Source organism: Schistocerca cancellata, chromosome 4 (genome assembly GCF_023864275.1).
Source record: "Schistocerca cancellata isolate TAMUIC-IGC-003103 chromosome 4, iqSchCanc2.1, whole genome shotgun sequence".
Taxonomy (NCBI): Eukaryota; Metazoa; Arthropoda; class Insecta; order Orthoptera; family Acrididae; genus Schistocerca; species Schistocerca cancellata.
In genome coordinates, this window is record NC_064629.1 from 728591790 (window position 1) to 728606970 (window position 15181).

Below are 15181 nucleotides of genomic sequence, written 5' to 3' on the forward strand. Positions count from 1 at the left end.
ATGAAATTGCACGGATTAATTGGCAAGGTTTAACTGCTGGTATCATGATGAGGTCTTGGGACCTCATCTGCAGTTGTCACAAGGTGCTGTGGGCCCAGACTTCATACTGATAGATGATAATGCTTGACCTCATAGACCACGTATGGTTGACATTTTCTAGAAAACAGAAGATATTGTATGCTTGGCGTGGCCTGATCACCCTCCCAATTTGAATCCCATACAACATGCCTGGGATGCACTAGGGAGATGGGTTGCATCACGTCAGCATCCACCAACCACTCTCCACGACTGCGAGCAGCTCTGCAGGAAGTATGGGTGTTATTGCCTCAACACAAGACATGACATCATTTCAGCATGCTCATCATTGTCAGGCCTGCATTGTTATCAGAGGTGGTCACATGCCATACACAACCTTGCAAATTTCTGTTTGTTGCTTTAATTTTGGACAGTTGTGTATTTCTGAAGATGACTTCTAACGACTTGTTGAATCCATGCCATGTCAAGTTACTGCACTATGCTGGGCAAAATGAGGTCCAACACACTATTAGTAGGTATCTCATGGCTTTTGTCACCTCAGTGTAAAACTTCAACAAAGAATGTTTCTTTCTTGCCACCTTGAGTTTAGAATTTAAAGGGAAATGGTGACGCAATTTTTCTGCATTGCCTGTTGTCAAATGTTAATGGAATTATTTACACAGTGCTCAATCAGCATTTAATATAGAAAAATTATATTGTGTTGTATAACTTAAGTCACTTGCTACAATTTTGCACTTCATACTAGATTTGTGAGAGGTGAGACATACAAATACACAGTCATACAAATTGAAGTTCTTATGCAAAGTGCAGAAATGTTAAACAACTTAATTATTTCATAAATGTTACTTTATGATTAGCTATGATGATTTGAAAACATCAATCCTACTTTTACCTTGCTGAAAGCCTTCTTCATCTACAATTAATCAAATAAGTAATTAAATGTGTGCAACTTACAAAGTGCAGCTTCGACCAATCGATTCACGAACCAACTGAGGTGATACATTAAATAGCACTTAACAGGTGCTTTCATTGTATAAACATACATAACTTCTCCTCCACCTGTCCTGTTTAGTGTATATCCCCAGTGACGATTGAATAATATGAGAACATCCATATTCTTAATGTCATCTTGGTCCTGAAAATTAAGCTACTGTTATTGTATGTACAGAAATATAAAATAATCAACACACTTAAACTCATGAAGACAAATTAATCTTAAGTGTTTTACATTTTCTGAGAAAGTGTTCTTACATTATTTTGAAAGTTTATCAACTAAAATGTGGAATTAACAACATAAAAAGTAAGTATGATGTAACGCTCATATCAAAAGGAAAAGAGAAATCCCTATTATCACCACTACAAATTTGTGCTACAAAGTGTGTGGATGAGTTTATTTAACAGTTTGTGTCACCAATTTTAATGTTATAAATGTGACTAATCTAGACCATGTATCATGAGGCTGAGCAACACATTGATTAGACTCCAAGTACATTATTAACTCACTTATATCTACATTAATGAGACTGCATAGGTAAAGCTTCCCAGTTTTACTCAAGTATATGCCACTTTAATAATACTGCATTATTACAAATTCCTGACAAAAGTCACCAAACATTTATTGACTACATTCATCAGCATTACAAATGCAACATACTAATTTACACAGCATAACATAAAAATATTATGTTCAAAAGGTAGCTGTGTAAGAAGAGAATGCCGATGCAATGCAAGTGGGTCACGAGGTGTTTGTTAATATCCAATGCGTAAGTAGATATACCGCCATGAAAGATGAGACCCAAAACAGTTGTTGATCTTTTGTGCCCAGCAGACTACAGAGTTTGGCCTGCACCTGAAGTGAAGAGGCACATTTTCCAAAGAGGAGACATAGTGCTTCCAGCATTCTTTCTTACTGCATTTAACTAGACAGCTAGCATTGGTACAGAGCTGCTTGAAAGTGATAAGAGTGATCCGTAAAGAATGTTGCTCAAGATTATGTAGGGCCCTTTGATGATCCTGAATAACTGTTTTAGCATCTTTGGACAGCTACGGCACCAGCCAGCAGGGGTGTTTGTCCATAGAAAGGGGGACAGCAGTTCCAGCAGCCCAGATGATTATATTGGATAAGTCTCCCACAGCCTCATCGATGCAATCTGGCGAAGGTACACAACTGCCAGGTGGCTCTTCAAAAAGATCAGTGTGGTAATATGGCCATCAGGCAGGGACAATGAAGTGACAGAATCATCAGAAAGTGGTCACTGTCACAAAGATTACCATGTACTGACCATTGTAGCAAAGCATTAAGACTGGAGGAGGAGACTGTATAAGGCTGATAGCCAAAAACATACCACAGGCAGCCCTGAAGTTGGCAGGAGTACAGTCATTGAGGGGAGACAGATAAAGATCAGAAAGAAGCATGACAATTTGAAGGCCCCAACCAGCTGAAGTGGTACTTCTCCATATGGGGTGAAGCACACTGAAATCCCCAAGTAAGGGAAAATGGGATAGAGATGGCAACACAGTTTTTCACAGGGAGATTCTTGAATAAATGCTTCACAGAGTTCTTGCCTTATCAGATTTGTATTCAATCTTGAGCTTTTGATGACTTATTCCCTTGTCATGATCAGGAGATTTCAGTAGTCTGTGTGGAACTTACATATATAGTTGCTGAATTATGTTATGTAAAAGTCATTAAGATTTTAAGTTAGCCATCTCTAAGAAACAAACACACATATCCAATCATCAGAAAGGTATAAGCCCATAGTATTCCTGCCTTTCTTTGGAGATACAACTAATTAAATAGGCAGAGCCATAGGACACAGTAACCAATCATTTTAAAACCATCCAGGAACATTACAAACTTGCTGCGTTGAGTAAAAAACATCCTTGGTCATGGTGCTAGTGTAATTTACATAATACCTGTGAATGAGGTAGCAGTTAAATTGATTAGTTGTACAAATGAGTCCATAAAACTGCTGAGAGCAACAATGCCACATCGAATATCAATATTTTGACAAATCTGCTGTTGCCAAACACAGTCCCAAAGTGTAAATATTATCCAATACTTCTGTTCATTGGGATTCTGTCATCACAGAATTCATTCAGATCATCATCTGTAACAAAAACTTTAATCGAGATTCTGGCTACACCCTTGGTGGTGAATAGAAGTTAATGCTTGATGCTGCAGACAACAGAAAATTAGCTGAGCCATCCACCATCTAGTGAAATTAGCATTGCTACCAATGTTCCTCAGACTTAAAGACATCGATGTTACTCTCTTGTAGCATATGGAAGTTCCAGGACTTTGTGACGTCTTTATGACATAATTAAGCCTACGACATATAAAAGCACTACACAGCCTACTGAAGTCTACTGATGATTAACGAGGAAGTTGTTGCGAGTTCAAGACTGACAAATGTGGAGTGGCAAGAACTCTGAGAAGCATTTATTCAGTGGGAGAGTTGGTGGACTGAAGTAGGCATCTCAAGCAAAGTAAGTGCCCTGCCTGAAAGTAAATAAACATTATGATTGGTGATTGCAGTGTTTTTTTGCAGGCACAACGCTATTCCATCATGGTATTAAGGGGAATCCACCCATTGATGACCAAACCTATGTACAGATTTCTCTAGATGCACTCTCGCAGCCAGTACAGTTCAGAATGAATGCACGGTGACCTTTAAGAGTCAGAGAAAGGTCAACAGTGAAATGTGTTTCTTGGAGAGCAACACAGATCACAAAACAAGAGTAAATTAATTGTGGTTCTGGCAAGTGTCAGTAATATCAACTGCATTTCCATTGGAGTTTCACATTGAGACTCTCCTGGTTAGGCCTGAAGAGGATGGGTCACACCGCAATATCACTATGTCACTGCTGGAGGTGAATCATCACCACCAAAAATCGGTTTGGGGTCCAACAGCTTGAGTATGTGGTACCTTGGGGGTCCCAAAAGTAGCCTTTCCACAAGATTTCTTCTTTTTCTCTTTCACAGTTTTTTGCAGTCAAGATTCTTGTGAGGGTTTATCTGTGGGTGTAGCAATGGAAGAAGAGCAGGCAGCCTTGGAACCCAAAGTTGGGGGGCTCTTTCAACTTGTTGGGTTCCTGATCTGTGAATTTCTGGGAGGGGGTTCTGGAAAAACAGCCCTGTCACCAGTATACACAAGATGATGAAGTCGGGTATGGGGAGTGGTTCCCAAAGATGGGAGAGCCTACGGCCCCCGGATCAAGTTCACTTCTGTGCATCCCAAATGTCAATACTGAGATACCATACTGCTGATGACCTAGCCAGAATACTGGTGAAAGTCGATATCACTGAGACTGGCCAAAATGATCACTTTTTTTTTCAGAGATACAAAATATGAGAAGTCATATGTGGATTTTGGGCTGCTTGATTAGGGTAGCACACTTTGGAGATTGGAGAAAGTGGTCGTTTCCTCAACCGATATAGCACATGATGAATTTTTGTGAAGTGGCCAGGACTGGCACTTAAGGCACTGCATCAGGGGTGGGAAATATGGCTCCACACTGCAGCAGTAACACGATTTTGGCCTCCTCTGGATGTGGACCCCTCAGAAGCAAGGATGAATTTGCCAACATCAACCCTGTCATCCCGGCAGGCTTCGATGTATATGACATGCAAAGTGGAACCCTAATGTCTCCAACTGTCTGCCTAGTTCTTCATCAATCTGTAGCACTAGATTTTGATGAAAAAATTAATTCATGTACCATGCTCAGGTTCTTATGGGGTGTACATCACCAAGTTGTTTACAACAGAAAATGCCTAGGACTGAGTAGGATTTGCCACTTTAGCACTTTGGGGACCAAGCCCAAGTATTACTTGGGCCACAGTGCTGTGCTCAAAAGACTATGCCCAACTGTAGCTCAGGCCGTAATTTTCTCGAAGCATAAGCAACCTATCACTTGAAAACTGCATGCATTTCATATGAGACATCACTGTATCTGCCCTTTGACAGGTGCTACTTTTTGTTGTCAATTTCTAGAATTAATCTGAAAGAAACAGAAGTGTACATAAGAACTGCTGTTGCAACTAACTAAGCCAATGTGCATTCACACTGTCATAAGTTTCGTGCGTGTATTCATCAGGTTTTGCTGTTTGCTGTAATTATGCTGCAAATATGTCACATTTGTTGCGTAACCATGAAATTTTGGAAGCTCAGTAGGAATAATTAAATGATTTTGGGCCGTAGGGAGAAAATCTCAGTGGAAACAGACTGAAGAAGATTCATATTCAAGTAACGTGCATTCTGCTACAATTTTTCATCACTAGTATTGTTGCTACAGATACTGCTGCTGTGATTACAGTTCATTTTTGTTTTACTTGTCTTAATCTCATCTTTTTTACAAATGACTCTCATGATGAAGCAGCATCCAACGTGGATTTCCAAGATTTGATTGGAAAAGAGGAGACCACTGGCAAAACAAACACGTAAGAAACAATCTGGTATTGGTCTGAATGCAATATATCTCCTTGCATGCCAGAAAACTACAGATTTTTTCATCCAAAAGCCAATTACTTGTGAAACTGCTCAATAACTCACCTCACACTTTTTTAATCATATACTTTTTACCATCATGACTCTAAAAATTTTAATACAACAAATAACTAAAATAAGTATGAAAATACACCTTGAAGTTTTGTCTTTTTTAGTGTGTATTGCCTTTTAAGACAACTCAAACACAAACATTCCAGTAACATTTTAAATGACAACATAAATGGCTTGTTTTTATAAACGATTTATTGCAGCAGAATAGCCATTATAGTTTTACATTAGATTACAATCATTTGAGAGTGAATTACAAGGATGTATTGAGTGTCTGCATAATTCTTAGTAGATTACATTCAGTGCAGGTATTATAACAGATTATCATTGGAACCATTTATTGCACAGTCTCTAATTGATCTGGTCCTCTTGTTGCATGTTACTATATGGTATCTCTCACAAGACTGCCCACATAGTGTACACTTGCAAAGGTTTGACGGTTCGTGGTATGCTGTATTTGCACAAATTTCCTGGTGGAATCCGTGTACTGAGAGTCTTGTAAGTACGTGTCTCATCTCAAAATTTGCTGCTGTCCAAGTGCGGTCGATCATGGCCCCGGATCCATAGAATTCCGTTGGTACTTCCTCTCTTTTCTTGAGTAGTGATCTTAGTAGGTTCTCCGATGCTGATGTGTTGGGAAGTAAGAACATTGTCCTTAGATCCTCGATGAGGAAAGATTCTCGGGCGAGAAGGTAGACTAATCTTGATCTTGTGGTTTTTGCTACCCCTAATGCTCTTTTGATATAGGTTGCTTTTACTCTTTCCAATGTTTCTAAGTTCTTTTCATTTAGGTGTATCCATATGATTTCTATCCCATAAGCCAGTATCGGTATTATTTTTGATTTGAAGAGTGCCATAGCTGTGTCTAGATTTAGTGTTCTGATGGAACTTATTTCGTTTATCGCTCTGATGGCCTGCGTCGCTTTCTCTGTTGTATGTTTAGTGAAGCACTTTGCGGACGGCTGGAGTGTTATCCCTAGATATTTCTAATCTTTTGTGATAGATATATCCTTTCCTTGTAGTGCAATTCTTGTCGTTTTTGGGATTTGCCCACCTGGTCTGAATACCATCATTTCCGTTTTGTCGGTGTTGATTACAAACTTGTGTTTTCTACACCATTTTTCCACGTCTTCTATAGTCTCCTGTAGTTTCTTTAAGTTTTTTGAGCCTATCACGATGTCGTCCGCGTAGGCATATGCTTCGACATCTTCGTCATGAGCGATTTCCATAATGTCCTTTGCTGCCAGAATGAACAGGAGCGGGCTTAGTGGGTCTCCTTGGAGTACTCCGTTTGTTTGCCTTATTGGTTCAGACAGGTCGAGGTTGTCCGAGATCCTTATCTCATTCCATTCATTTATGGAGTTTATAATCCTCGTCCAGACGCTGTCTCTTCCCAGAGTTTCGTCGAGCATCCTTTTTACTAATGATCGGTCGAGGAGATCGAAGGCCTTTGTGAAGTCTATGAATACAGCATAATATTTTTGCTTCTTATCGATGGTTTCCCATATGTTTTTTAAAAGCAGCTCCACTGCTGTGATAGTGGATCTTTTTTCCCTGAACCCGAATTGAGATTCTGGGAGGTGGTCTTCCAAAGTGTGTCTTATTCTTCCTGTGATTAGTTTTGTGAATACCTTAAAAGGGTTGTTTTCCAAGGCTATTCCTCTGTATTTGTTTGTGTCCTTTGGGTCGCCCTTCCCTTTGTACATTACCCTTACTATTGATTTTCTCCACTGTCCTGGGATTTTTGCTGTTTCAATGCATTTGTTATAAAGTTTTGTCCAGGTTGGTGCTAGCAGATGGGCTGTGTCTTTAAGGTATTCGTTGTAAAGCATGTCCGGTCCTGCTGCTTTCTTCCTTTTTGTTGATTCAATGTTTCGGACCTCATTCGGAGTGAGTGGGGACCAGGCTGCCATCTCTTGCGGTGTGAGCTCTTGACTTGCTACCTGTGCTCCTTCTCTACAATCTTTGTTGAGAATGTCTTTGAAATGTCTCGTCCATTCTTCCATGCTTATATAGTGTGACTGTGCCTGCTTTCGGGGGCGGATTGCAATGAATGGGTCTCTCCTGGCTTCTTCAGCTAGTCTTCTTCCCTCTTCTTCCCTGTGTGCCGTTCTCTTCTCCCTTGTTAGTGTTTTGTAGGATCTTCTTTTCTCAGCATATGTTTGTAGTAGTGAGTGATTATCTGTGTCCGTTTTTAGTCGGTGTAAGGCTTGGAGTACTTCTTTTCTTTGCTGGTAACACTCTTGATCGAACCATGGTTTAGCTCTTCTCACTTTCCTGGGGGTACTTGCTTGCTTTAAGAGTTTCTCCAGTTCAAGTGCTGCCCCCTCTACTTTTGAGTTATCGATTAAGGACTCAATTTGTTCTATCTGGTCTTGGTATTCTTCCACTTTCCTTGGATCCAGTCTCTTTGAGAGCAGTCTCTTCTCTTGGTTCTCTCTTGCCTTCCAATCACTTTGTATGACTATGTTCATTGGGATGTGTTTTCTTATAGGTGTGTGGTTTGCATTCCAAAGTGGGCTTATGTCCCCTTTTATGTTTCCTCTTATGAGGGCGATATCAATAGCACTTTTGCCATTATGGCAGAAGTACGTAGGGACGTTTGTGTCGTTTAGCAGGATGAGGCCTTCTTCTTGTAGCGATTCGATTACTAATTTTGTTTTGTGATTCTGTACATCCAACCGACAGTTTAAATCCCCTGCGATAAGTAAAGGGATTTCTTTCTTGCTCCGTCTTATTTGTTGGCCCAGTTCATCGATTATGTCTATGGCTGATTCGCTTGGCTGGAAGTAGGTTGCTAATATTGTGATGTGTTTTACTTCTATTAGAATGGAGTGATTTAGTTCTGTTGTCGCTATAATTGGTGTTATCCACGGTTTCAGTAGGACTGTTATTCCCCCTTGGGGTCGCCCCCTTTCTCCTTGCTTTGCCAGCATATTTATGTTATAGAATTTAGGGTGTTGCCAATGATCTGTGAGAAAAGTTTCTGTGAATATTGCTACATCATAACCTTCTAGAAAGTCTGTTGGAGCTATGCATGCTGCGTTTTTCAGTCCTTCTACATTCCATAACATTATCTTCATGTTTTTTATCCCTTCATTTTCTCCTGGTTTTGTCGTCTCCGGGTACATCTGGTTTTGACACTCTAGTACTGGTGTGCTTCTCATATTGTCTGCTTGTTTTCTGGGTCTGAATTTTTTATAAGTGCCTGGACCTTAAAGTGTTTATTAAGATGGAGCCACTTCATAATTTACTACAGGAAGAGTGTTTCCCAAATACATTTTCAGTATTCTCCAGAAAGAATATTCACATAGTGGAAAGAAAGGCCCTTCTTTATCTGTTTGAGTATAAACCAGGAGTTGAGGGAGTCAGTGTCTGCAAGTTGCTTAGTTTTGTTTTCCTTCCATGGCATGGCCAAGGGTCATAACTATCTGCTCTGAATATTGGTCTGTCTGAAGAGACTGATGGAGCCTTATGGTCACTGGCTGATAACTTTAGTAATTTCATAACATCAAATATATGCCATGCCAATGCTTACTCCAAACTAGGGCTCTCCTCATGGTGCTGCACACATAGCAAAGGTCACCTAGCATGATGCCCAGTGACCAGAATCCCAGACAAACAGGCACTACTCCTCAGCATGTATGGGGAGCTAACATCTTGGGCATCATAGTGTGATCCCTGCATGGTCATGGGGCTACCACCATATGGGTACCTAATAACCTGCCTCATGGATTGGTTACCATGCTGTTTAAAGTGTGACCATCCCCACACTGCCCAAGCAATTTGCAAAAATTTTGAAAAGGTGGAGATCAAATTCATATTTGTGGTCTAATTTAAATTAAGTGAAATATGTGGTGTAAAATAAAAGGAACTGGGCAGGAAAAGTCACAACTGACACCCTACGAATTAACTGGGTTTACAGCTAGTAATCTGTACTAGAGAATAAATCTGAGAAGAAAATAGTCAGCATGTAGAATTGCAGCACAAAAACAGATGAAGTACTGCAATGGCTTGAGGTCCAATGCTCTCAACAAATGCATTCACAAAAGAGTTGAGAGTCCCATGGGGGAACGAGAGAGTGGTGTGATGATGGTGTACCACAAAGCATCACCCCCCCCCCCCCCAAATAGTTTACACTTTAACAACAGTAAAAGCAATCTTTTCTATATGGACACAAAAACTCTCATCCTCCGAGAAACACATCTGTACACACTGGTGCAGAATACTGACGAACAGTGCTCATCAGAGATCAGATACTTCTTAACAGACACCTATTCATGTATAACAACTTTTGTCTTTCCATTCAACATCAATCTCATTATATCATCTCCATGGAATTTTAAGTTACGATTTCCCAAGAAGCCAGAACCTGTGTCCCACTGCCTTTGATGAACTTTGGCATATTAGTGGTGGGGGGGGGGGGGGGGGGGGACTCAATAGCAACTACTGTGAAAGAATATACATCACTACACTTTTGTCTAAAAAAAATTAAGATTAAAAGTCATGAAGCACAATTTGTTTTCAACTACTTTGTATCATTATGGGGGAAAAAGAAACAGGAAATTTTATTTACACATATCAAGTCCACAAACTAATAGTTTCCAGGAAGTAGTGATTGTAATTCATTAATATGTGCATAATGGGGCAAATACTTGCTAACTGGGCTGGTGAACAAGTGATAAACAGCCTGCATTTATATCACAGTGTGTGTGGGTTCAAATCACAGTTCTTGCAAGAGATTTCACTTTTTCAGCAGAGAATGAAAGTTGTCCTAAAGTTATATAGTTACTTTAAATTAATCAAATTTTACTGTGAAAAAGGGAAAAATATCGATGAGTGGGCATTGCAAATTTTATTGACATTCTGAATACCATCAGTGTGTGAGTAGAACACGCATTAAGTGCAACGGATAGTCTACTGGCGTATATTGTATCTGTATCTATCACTGTGTAGATGTTGCACTGTTGCCAACACACATTACAGTGTTCAAATTATCACCATATTTCATTTTAATTCAGAGATATATAAAATCCTTTAACTTACAGACATTAGAGTAGTTTAAACTTACAAATGATTTCTACGTCTGTATAAATTATCATCAATTACCATTTCTCTGGTAAATCAATTTGTTGACCACTTTAAATGTGAACTATGCTCATAGAAAAAAAGTATATGACTGCAGGTACACTTGAGGCCCCCACACAAATTTGTAATACACACAAAATTAACACACTGGAAACGTATCTATGCATTTACACTAAGCAGGCAAAGTATACCAGTTGCCAAACAAGTGCAATATCTATTCAAGAGCATTGCTCACAGCTGCTCATAAAGCTGCAATCACCAAACTGCACAGAAACTGGACAACAGAAGATTTGAGGCAAATAATGTAGTCTGACAAATCACAATTTCACCTCTTTTCAAATCATGTGAGATACTGAGTGCACTAACAGCCCAATGTGGCTTTTAAGCCACAGTGTATGTGGGGTGTAGTTCAGGTGGTTATTGTGACTAAGGCCCACTCTTTCAGGTGACTATGAACATGAAGTAGGATGTTTATTTAAATGTTGCCCTTTTTCCTACATCTTCATGATGAGTATGCTGTGGATACTTCTGTCTTCCAAGATGACAACAACTGTGTTCACAGAGCTACATGCACACATTCCTAGTTCTACAAACTCTCAGGTAACCTATCATAGCTCGTCTGGCATACTAAATCATCCAATCTTAATGCTACAGAAAACATCTGAACAAACTGGTGGAGTCTTTCCTTCATCCAAACTTAATGCTATAGAAAACATCTGAAAAAACTAGTGGAGTCTTTTCTTAACTGACTTGTACCCATTATCAAGGTTAGAGATGGTGTTACATGGTATTAGCTTGATGTCTTCTGGGAGTGACAAATTTTCTGTCTGTGCATCATTACATAAAAACCTGAGGTGTATGTTGTCAATGCTAGTTACACTGCCCCAGCATTGCAGAGAAGAATGCAAAGCAACTAACACAACAAAATCTTGGTCCTCAAGTGACTGCTGATATCAATACATTGTCATCGCCAAATAAGTGTTATACTTACATAAAAATATCCCTTCTCTTTCACGTAAGCCAAGAGAGCAGAACTTGTCAAAAGTGTCCGTTCTGCTTGTCCATATAGCGACAGGCACGCATATTCTTCAGATTTCTCTTGAATGAGTGGAGCAACAATCTTAAATAAACTGGTAGCTGCGTGCAGCTTATCCCTCGGCACACAGTTTCTCTAGAAAACAAGAGGAACCAAGTTAACACAATGCGAAAAGTAATTCAAATTTGATTCATAAATACTCTTAAAAATAGCAAACTGTAATTTTTCTCAATTTTTCTAATGAGAACACGGTAAATTATTACAAACTGAAGTTCTCTTACTTGACAGTCAGGGTCTTCAGCCAGTGTGCAGTATTTTATACATATAATATACCCTCTTTTGTTAAACTTCTCGTTTGTTTGTGTGTGTGTGTGTGTGTGTGTGTGTGTGTGTGTGTGTGTGTGTGTGTGTGTGTGTGTGTATTTCTTAGACAGCAAAAGGACACCAAGCAACTTCTTTCATTCTGTGATAAATACACAACAAGCACACATTGGCACAGATTGGAAATTGTAATCTTTGAGCAACTCAAAGCCACAAACTTATCAAAAGACCAGTGTACATGTACTACATTTATGCTGCTGCCTAGAAATATTAGAAGCAGTGGTAGCTGATTTGATTTGTGCATGCTCAGACTTGGTGGCTGTTTTGGATAGCACATGCGCAAAGTCAGAGTGCACACAATTCAGATCAACTGCTGTTGCATCTAGCTTTACAAGGCGGCAGCAGAAATAAATTACAGGTCCACAGAACTTCTAGTGTTAATGACCCTTGAGCTCTTCCATCATATATCCAATAAGATGAAATAGTGCTCATGCAAATACTATAATGATGACTATGCAAATACTATAATGAAGACTACGGGAGTAACTTCACCACCTGAAAATGTAAATAGTATTTTCTTGAAAAGTGATAACTGGTCCTGTGCAAATGGACTGTCACTGAATTTAAATACAACACAATAAGCGCAGTTCAGTTCTGTACAACGTGTGACCATACCATTAAAAATAATTAACAAGTGCAAATCTCTGAATGAAACAGAATATTCTAAATTATTAGGGGTTTATATTGATAAGAAACTGAACTGGAAGCAACAAGTTACAAATAATCTTAAATGTCTAATGTCTGCAACATTTGCATTATGGATAATACCACATTTTGGAGATGAATATGCCAAGAAGTTGAATTATGTTTCCATTTTCATTCAATAATGTCTTATGGCATCATATTCTGGAGTAACTTGTCATTGAGGGAAAAAATGTTTTTTTTGCAAAGAAGCAGGTAATAAGTGTAATATGTGGTCCCATTATAGATTATCTTGTACACAGCTATTTAAACACTTGGTCATACTGGCAGCAACCTCACAGTATGTTTATTGCCTTATGAAATTTGTTGTCAACAGTAAATCAGTTTGACGACATTCACAAATATAACACCAGAAACAGAAATGAGTCACTACAAATTAAAATGCAGTTAAGGGAGCCTGTTTAATAAGACATAGGGCTGTGTTAATGGCTATCAGCTCCACTGTAAAAACACTAAATGTCCCCAGAAACAAATATTGTTCCTGACTGACAGATGATGTAAAAGTACATCCCATCCTACTCTGGTTTTAGAGTTGTCAGTGTGATTGACCATAACCTCCTGATACTCTTGACGAACTAAGAGAAACAGGTGTCAAAAGGTCATGAGGACAACAAACTTTAGATCCTTGTAATAGATTACTCCTGATAGGTGGTCTGGGTACTAAACCAGGGAATGACGTCTGGGAAATACGGGGAGCACATTCTAAGGTGGTTAAGTGGAGGTCTTGGCATAGGGCCTCAAGGCACTTTCAAACTGGTAATATTGGTAATACCACCAAATGGTGGGTGGCAGGAGGTCAATGCCCTTGAATGCAAAAAGAATTTGGTAAGTTAGATAATTAGGAAACCGTCAGATGGTGACTGCATATACGAGCACAAGTTGGTACTGAAGAGGGAAGAAACCTGCTTTGGCAAGAAGACTGTCTACGGGACTAGTGCAGAAGACACCAGGTGGCCAATCTTACTCCACAATGACTGACTGGATCTGACAACCTCAAAGCATAAAGTGCTGCTGAGCTGTAAACCTGGCAATGCAACTACAGCCCAATCAGGATGAGACCAGGGCCCAAGTAAGTACAGAGGAGAGTAGCACAATACACACCTGAAGGCAGCAGAGAGCAATAAGCTTTTATATGCTGTCAGCCTTTTGTTAGCACACCAGATGTCACATCATCATGGTCTTACTAAGTATGATGTTTTCAATATTGTCAAGAACTAAGATACTGAATCAGAAACTTCTTGATCAGATTCAGATGGTGATTTTCCGCCAAATACCAAGAAAATGAAGACAGGCAGAGAAGGAGTTTCTGTCATTACATGTCTCTCCATTTCAGTTTTCATCCATTACCTCAGGAATCAACTGGCACAACAGTGAAGTTGGATGCTACAGATTGGAACAAAATGGTAGGTCTTTAATGTGCCATCACCTGGAAGACGGGCTGCTTTGAATGTCCTTACAAAGAGAGAAGTGGCCACTGCATATGCTTGCCATTGAGTAGATGACTTCATCATCAGTGCCTTCTGACTTATTTTAGACATTCTATGCTGTGTATTAAAAAACACTCAGAATGAAATGCAAGACGCCATGTGGACCATGTTGTTGCAGGAACTAGAAGTAATATACTGCTATCACACACTTCATAGGTGTTTTGTGGTGAAGGTGTGGATGGCTGCAGGCATCAAAGAACATTTGCAATGCCTTCCTGTACCTTGGTAAGGACGACCAATCTGACAACTAGCCACTGGGAGGATATGTCGTTCTTCACCACAGGTGCTATTACTAAATTGTGAACAGAACATGACAACAGACAACTTCTTCACATTCCTTCAACAAAGAAGAAATTTCAAAGAAAGAAAACGTTGTTTGTGGGAACAATGATCAACAAACTGCCTACAAATTCACAACCACATGAAGAACAACAGTTCTGACTTACGCTCCTCCATCTTTATGGAAGAGACTGATAAGCCATAATGACCCCGACAGTATACAAAGGGAACGGGAAGGGGAAGGGGAAGGTGTCTACTCTCAGCACACTACATTCTAAAGTACAAGTGAGTGAAGAGGAAAGGAAGAAAATGTTATCTTCTATAACACCACGAAGTATGATGTGGACATCATTGATCAAATGACTCATAAATACTCAACTGTTGCTTACAGAAGACAGCGGTTGCATGCATGTATCACTTACAACCAAATAATCAGAAGCAGAAATCACTCCTTCTTCAACTGGTAAATGAATTCACAAGTGGGAAACAACAAACAGCAGGACAACAGCAGCAAAGCCAATCAAAGAAGTAACCGTATGATGGGAAAAATGAAATATGCAAAACAAGAGTCTAATTGGAATGTCAAAATATAACAAAACCAATTATGTCTGTGAGAA

General features: G+C 39.5%; 1 protein-coding gene across 4 annotated transcripts in view; it reads right to left on the reverse strand.

The window, feature by feature from the left end:
- Positions 1-15181, reverse strand: part of LOC126183804 (inner nuclear membrane protein Man1) — a 364252-nt gene that overhangs the window by 133767 nt on the left and 215304 nt on the right. For all 4 annotated transcript variants that reach the window (XR_007536817.1, XR_007536816.1, XM_049926053.1 and 1 more), the window contains exons 5-6: positions 11671-11850; positions 991-1171 (exon numbers count right to left, since the gene is read on the reverse strand). Coding sequence is in view for 2 of the 4 variants with exons in the window: in XM_049926053.1 (XP_049782010.1) it covers positions 991-1171; positions 11671-11850 (361 nt within the window). In the remaining 2 variants the exon portion in view is untranslated. The remainder of the gene's footprint in view (positions 1-990; positions 1172-11670; positions 11851-15181) is intronic.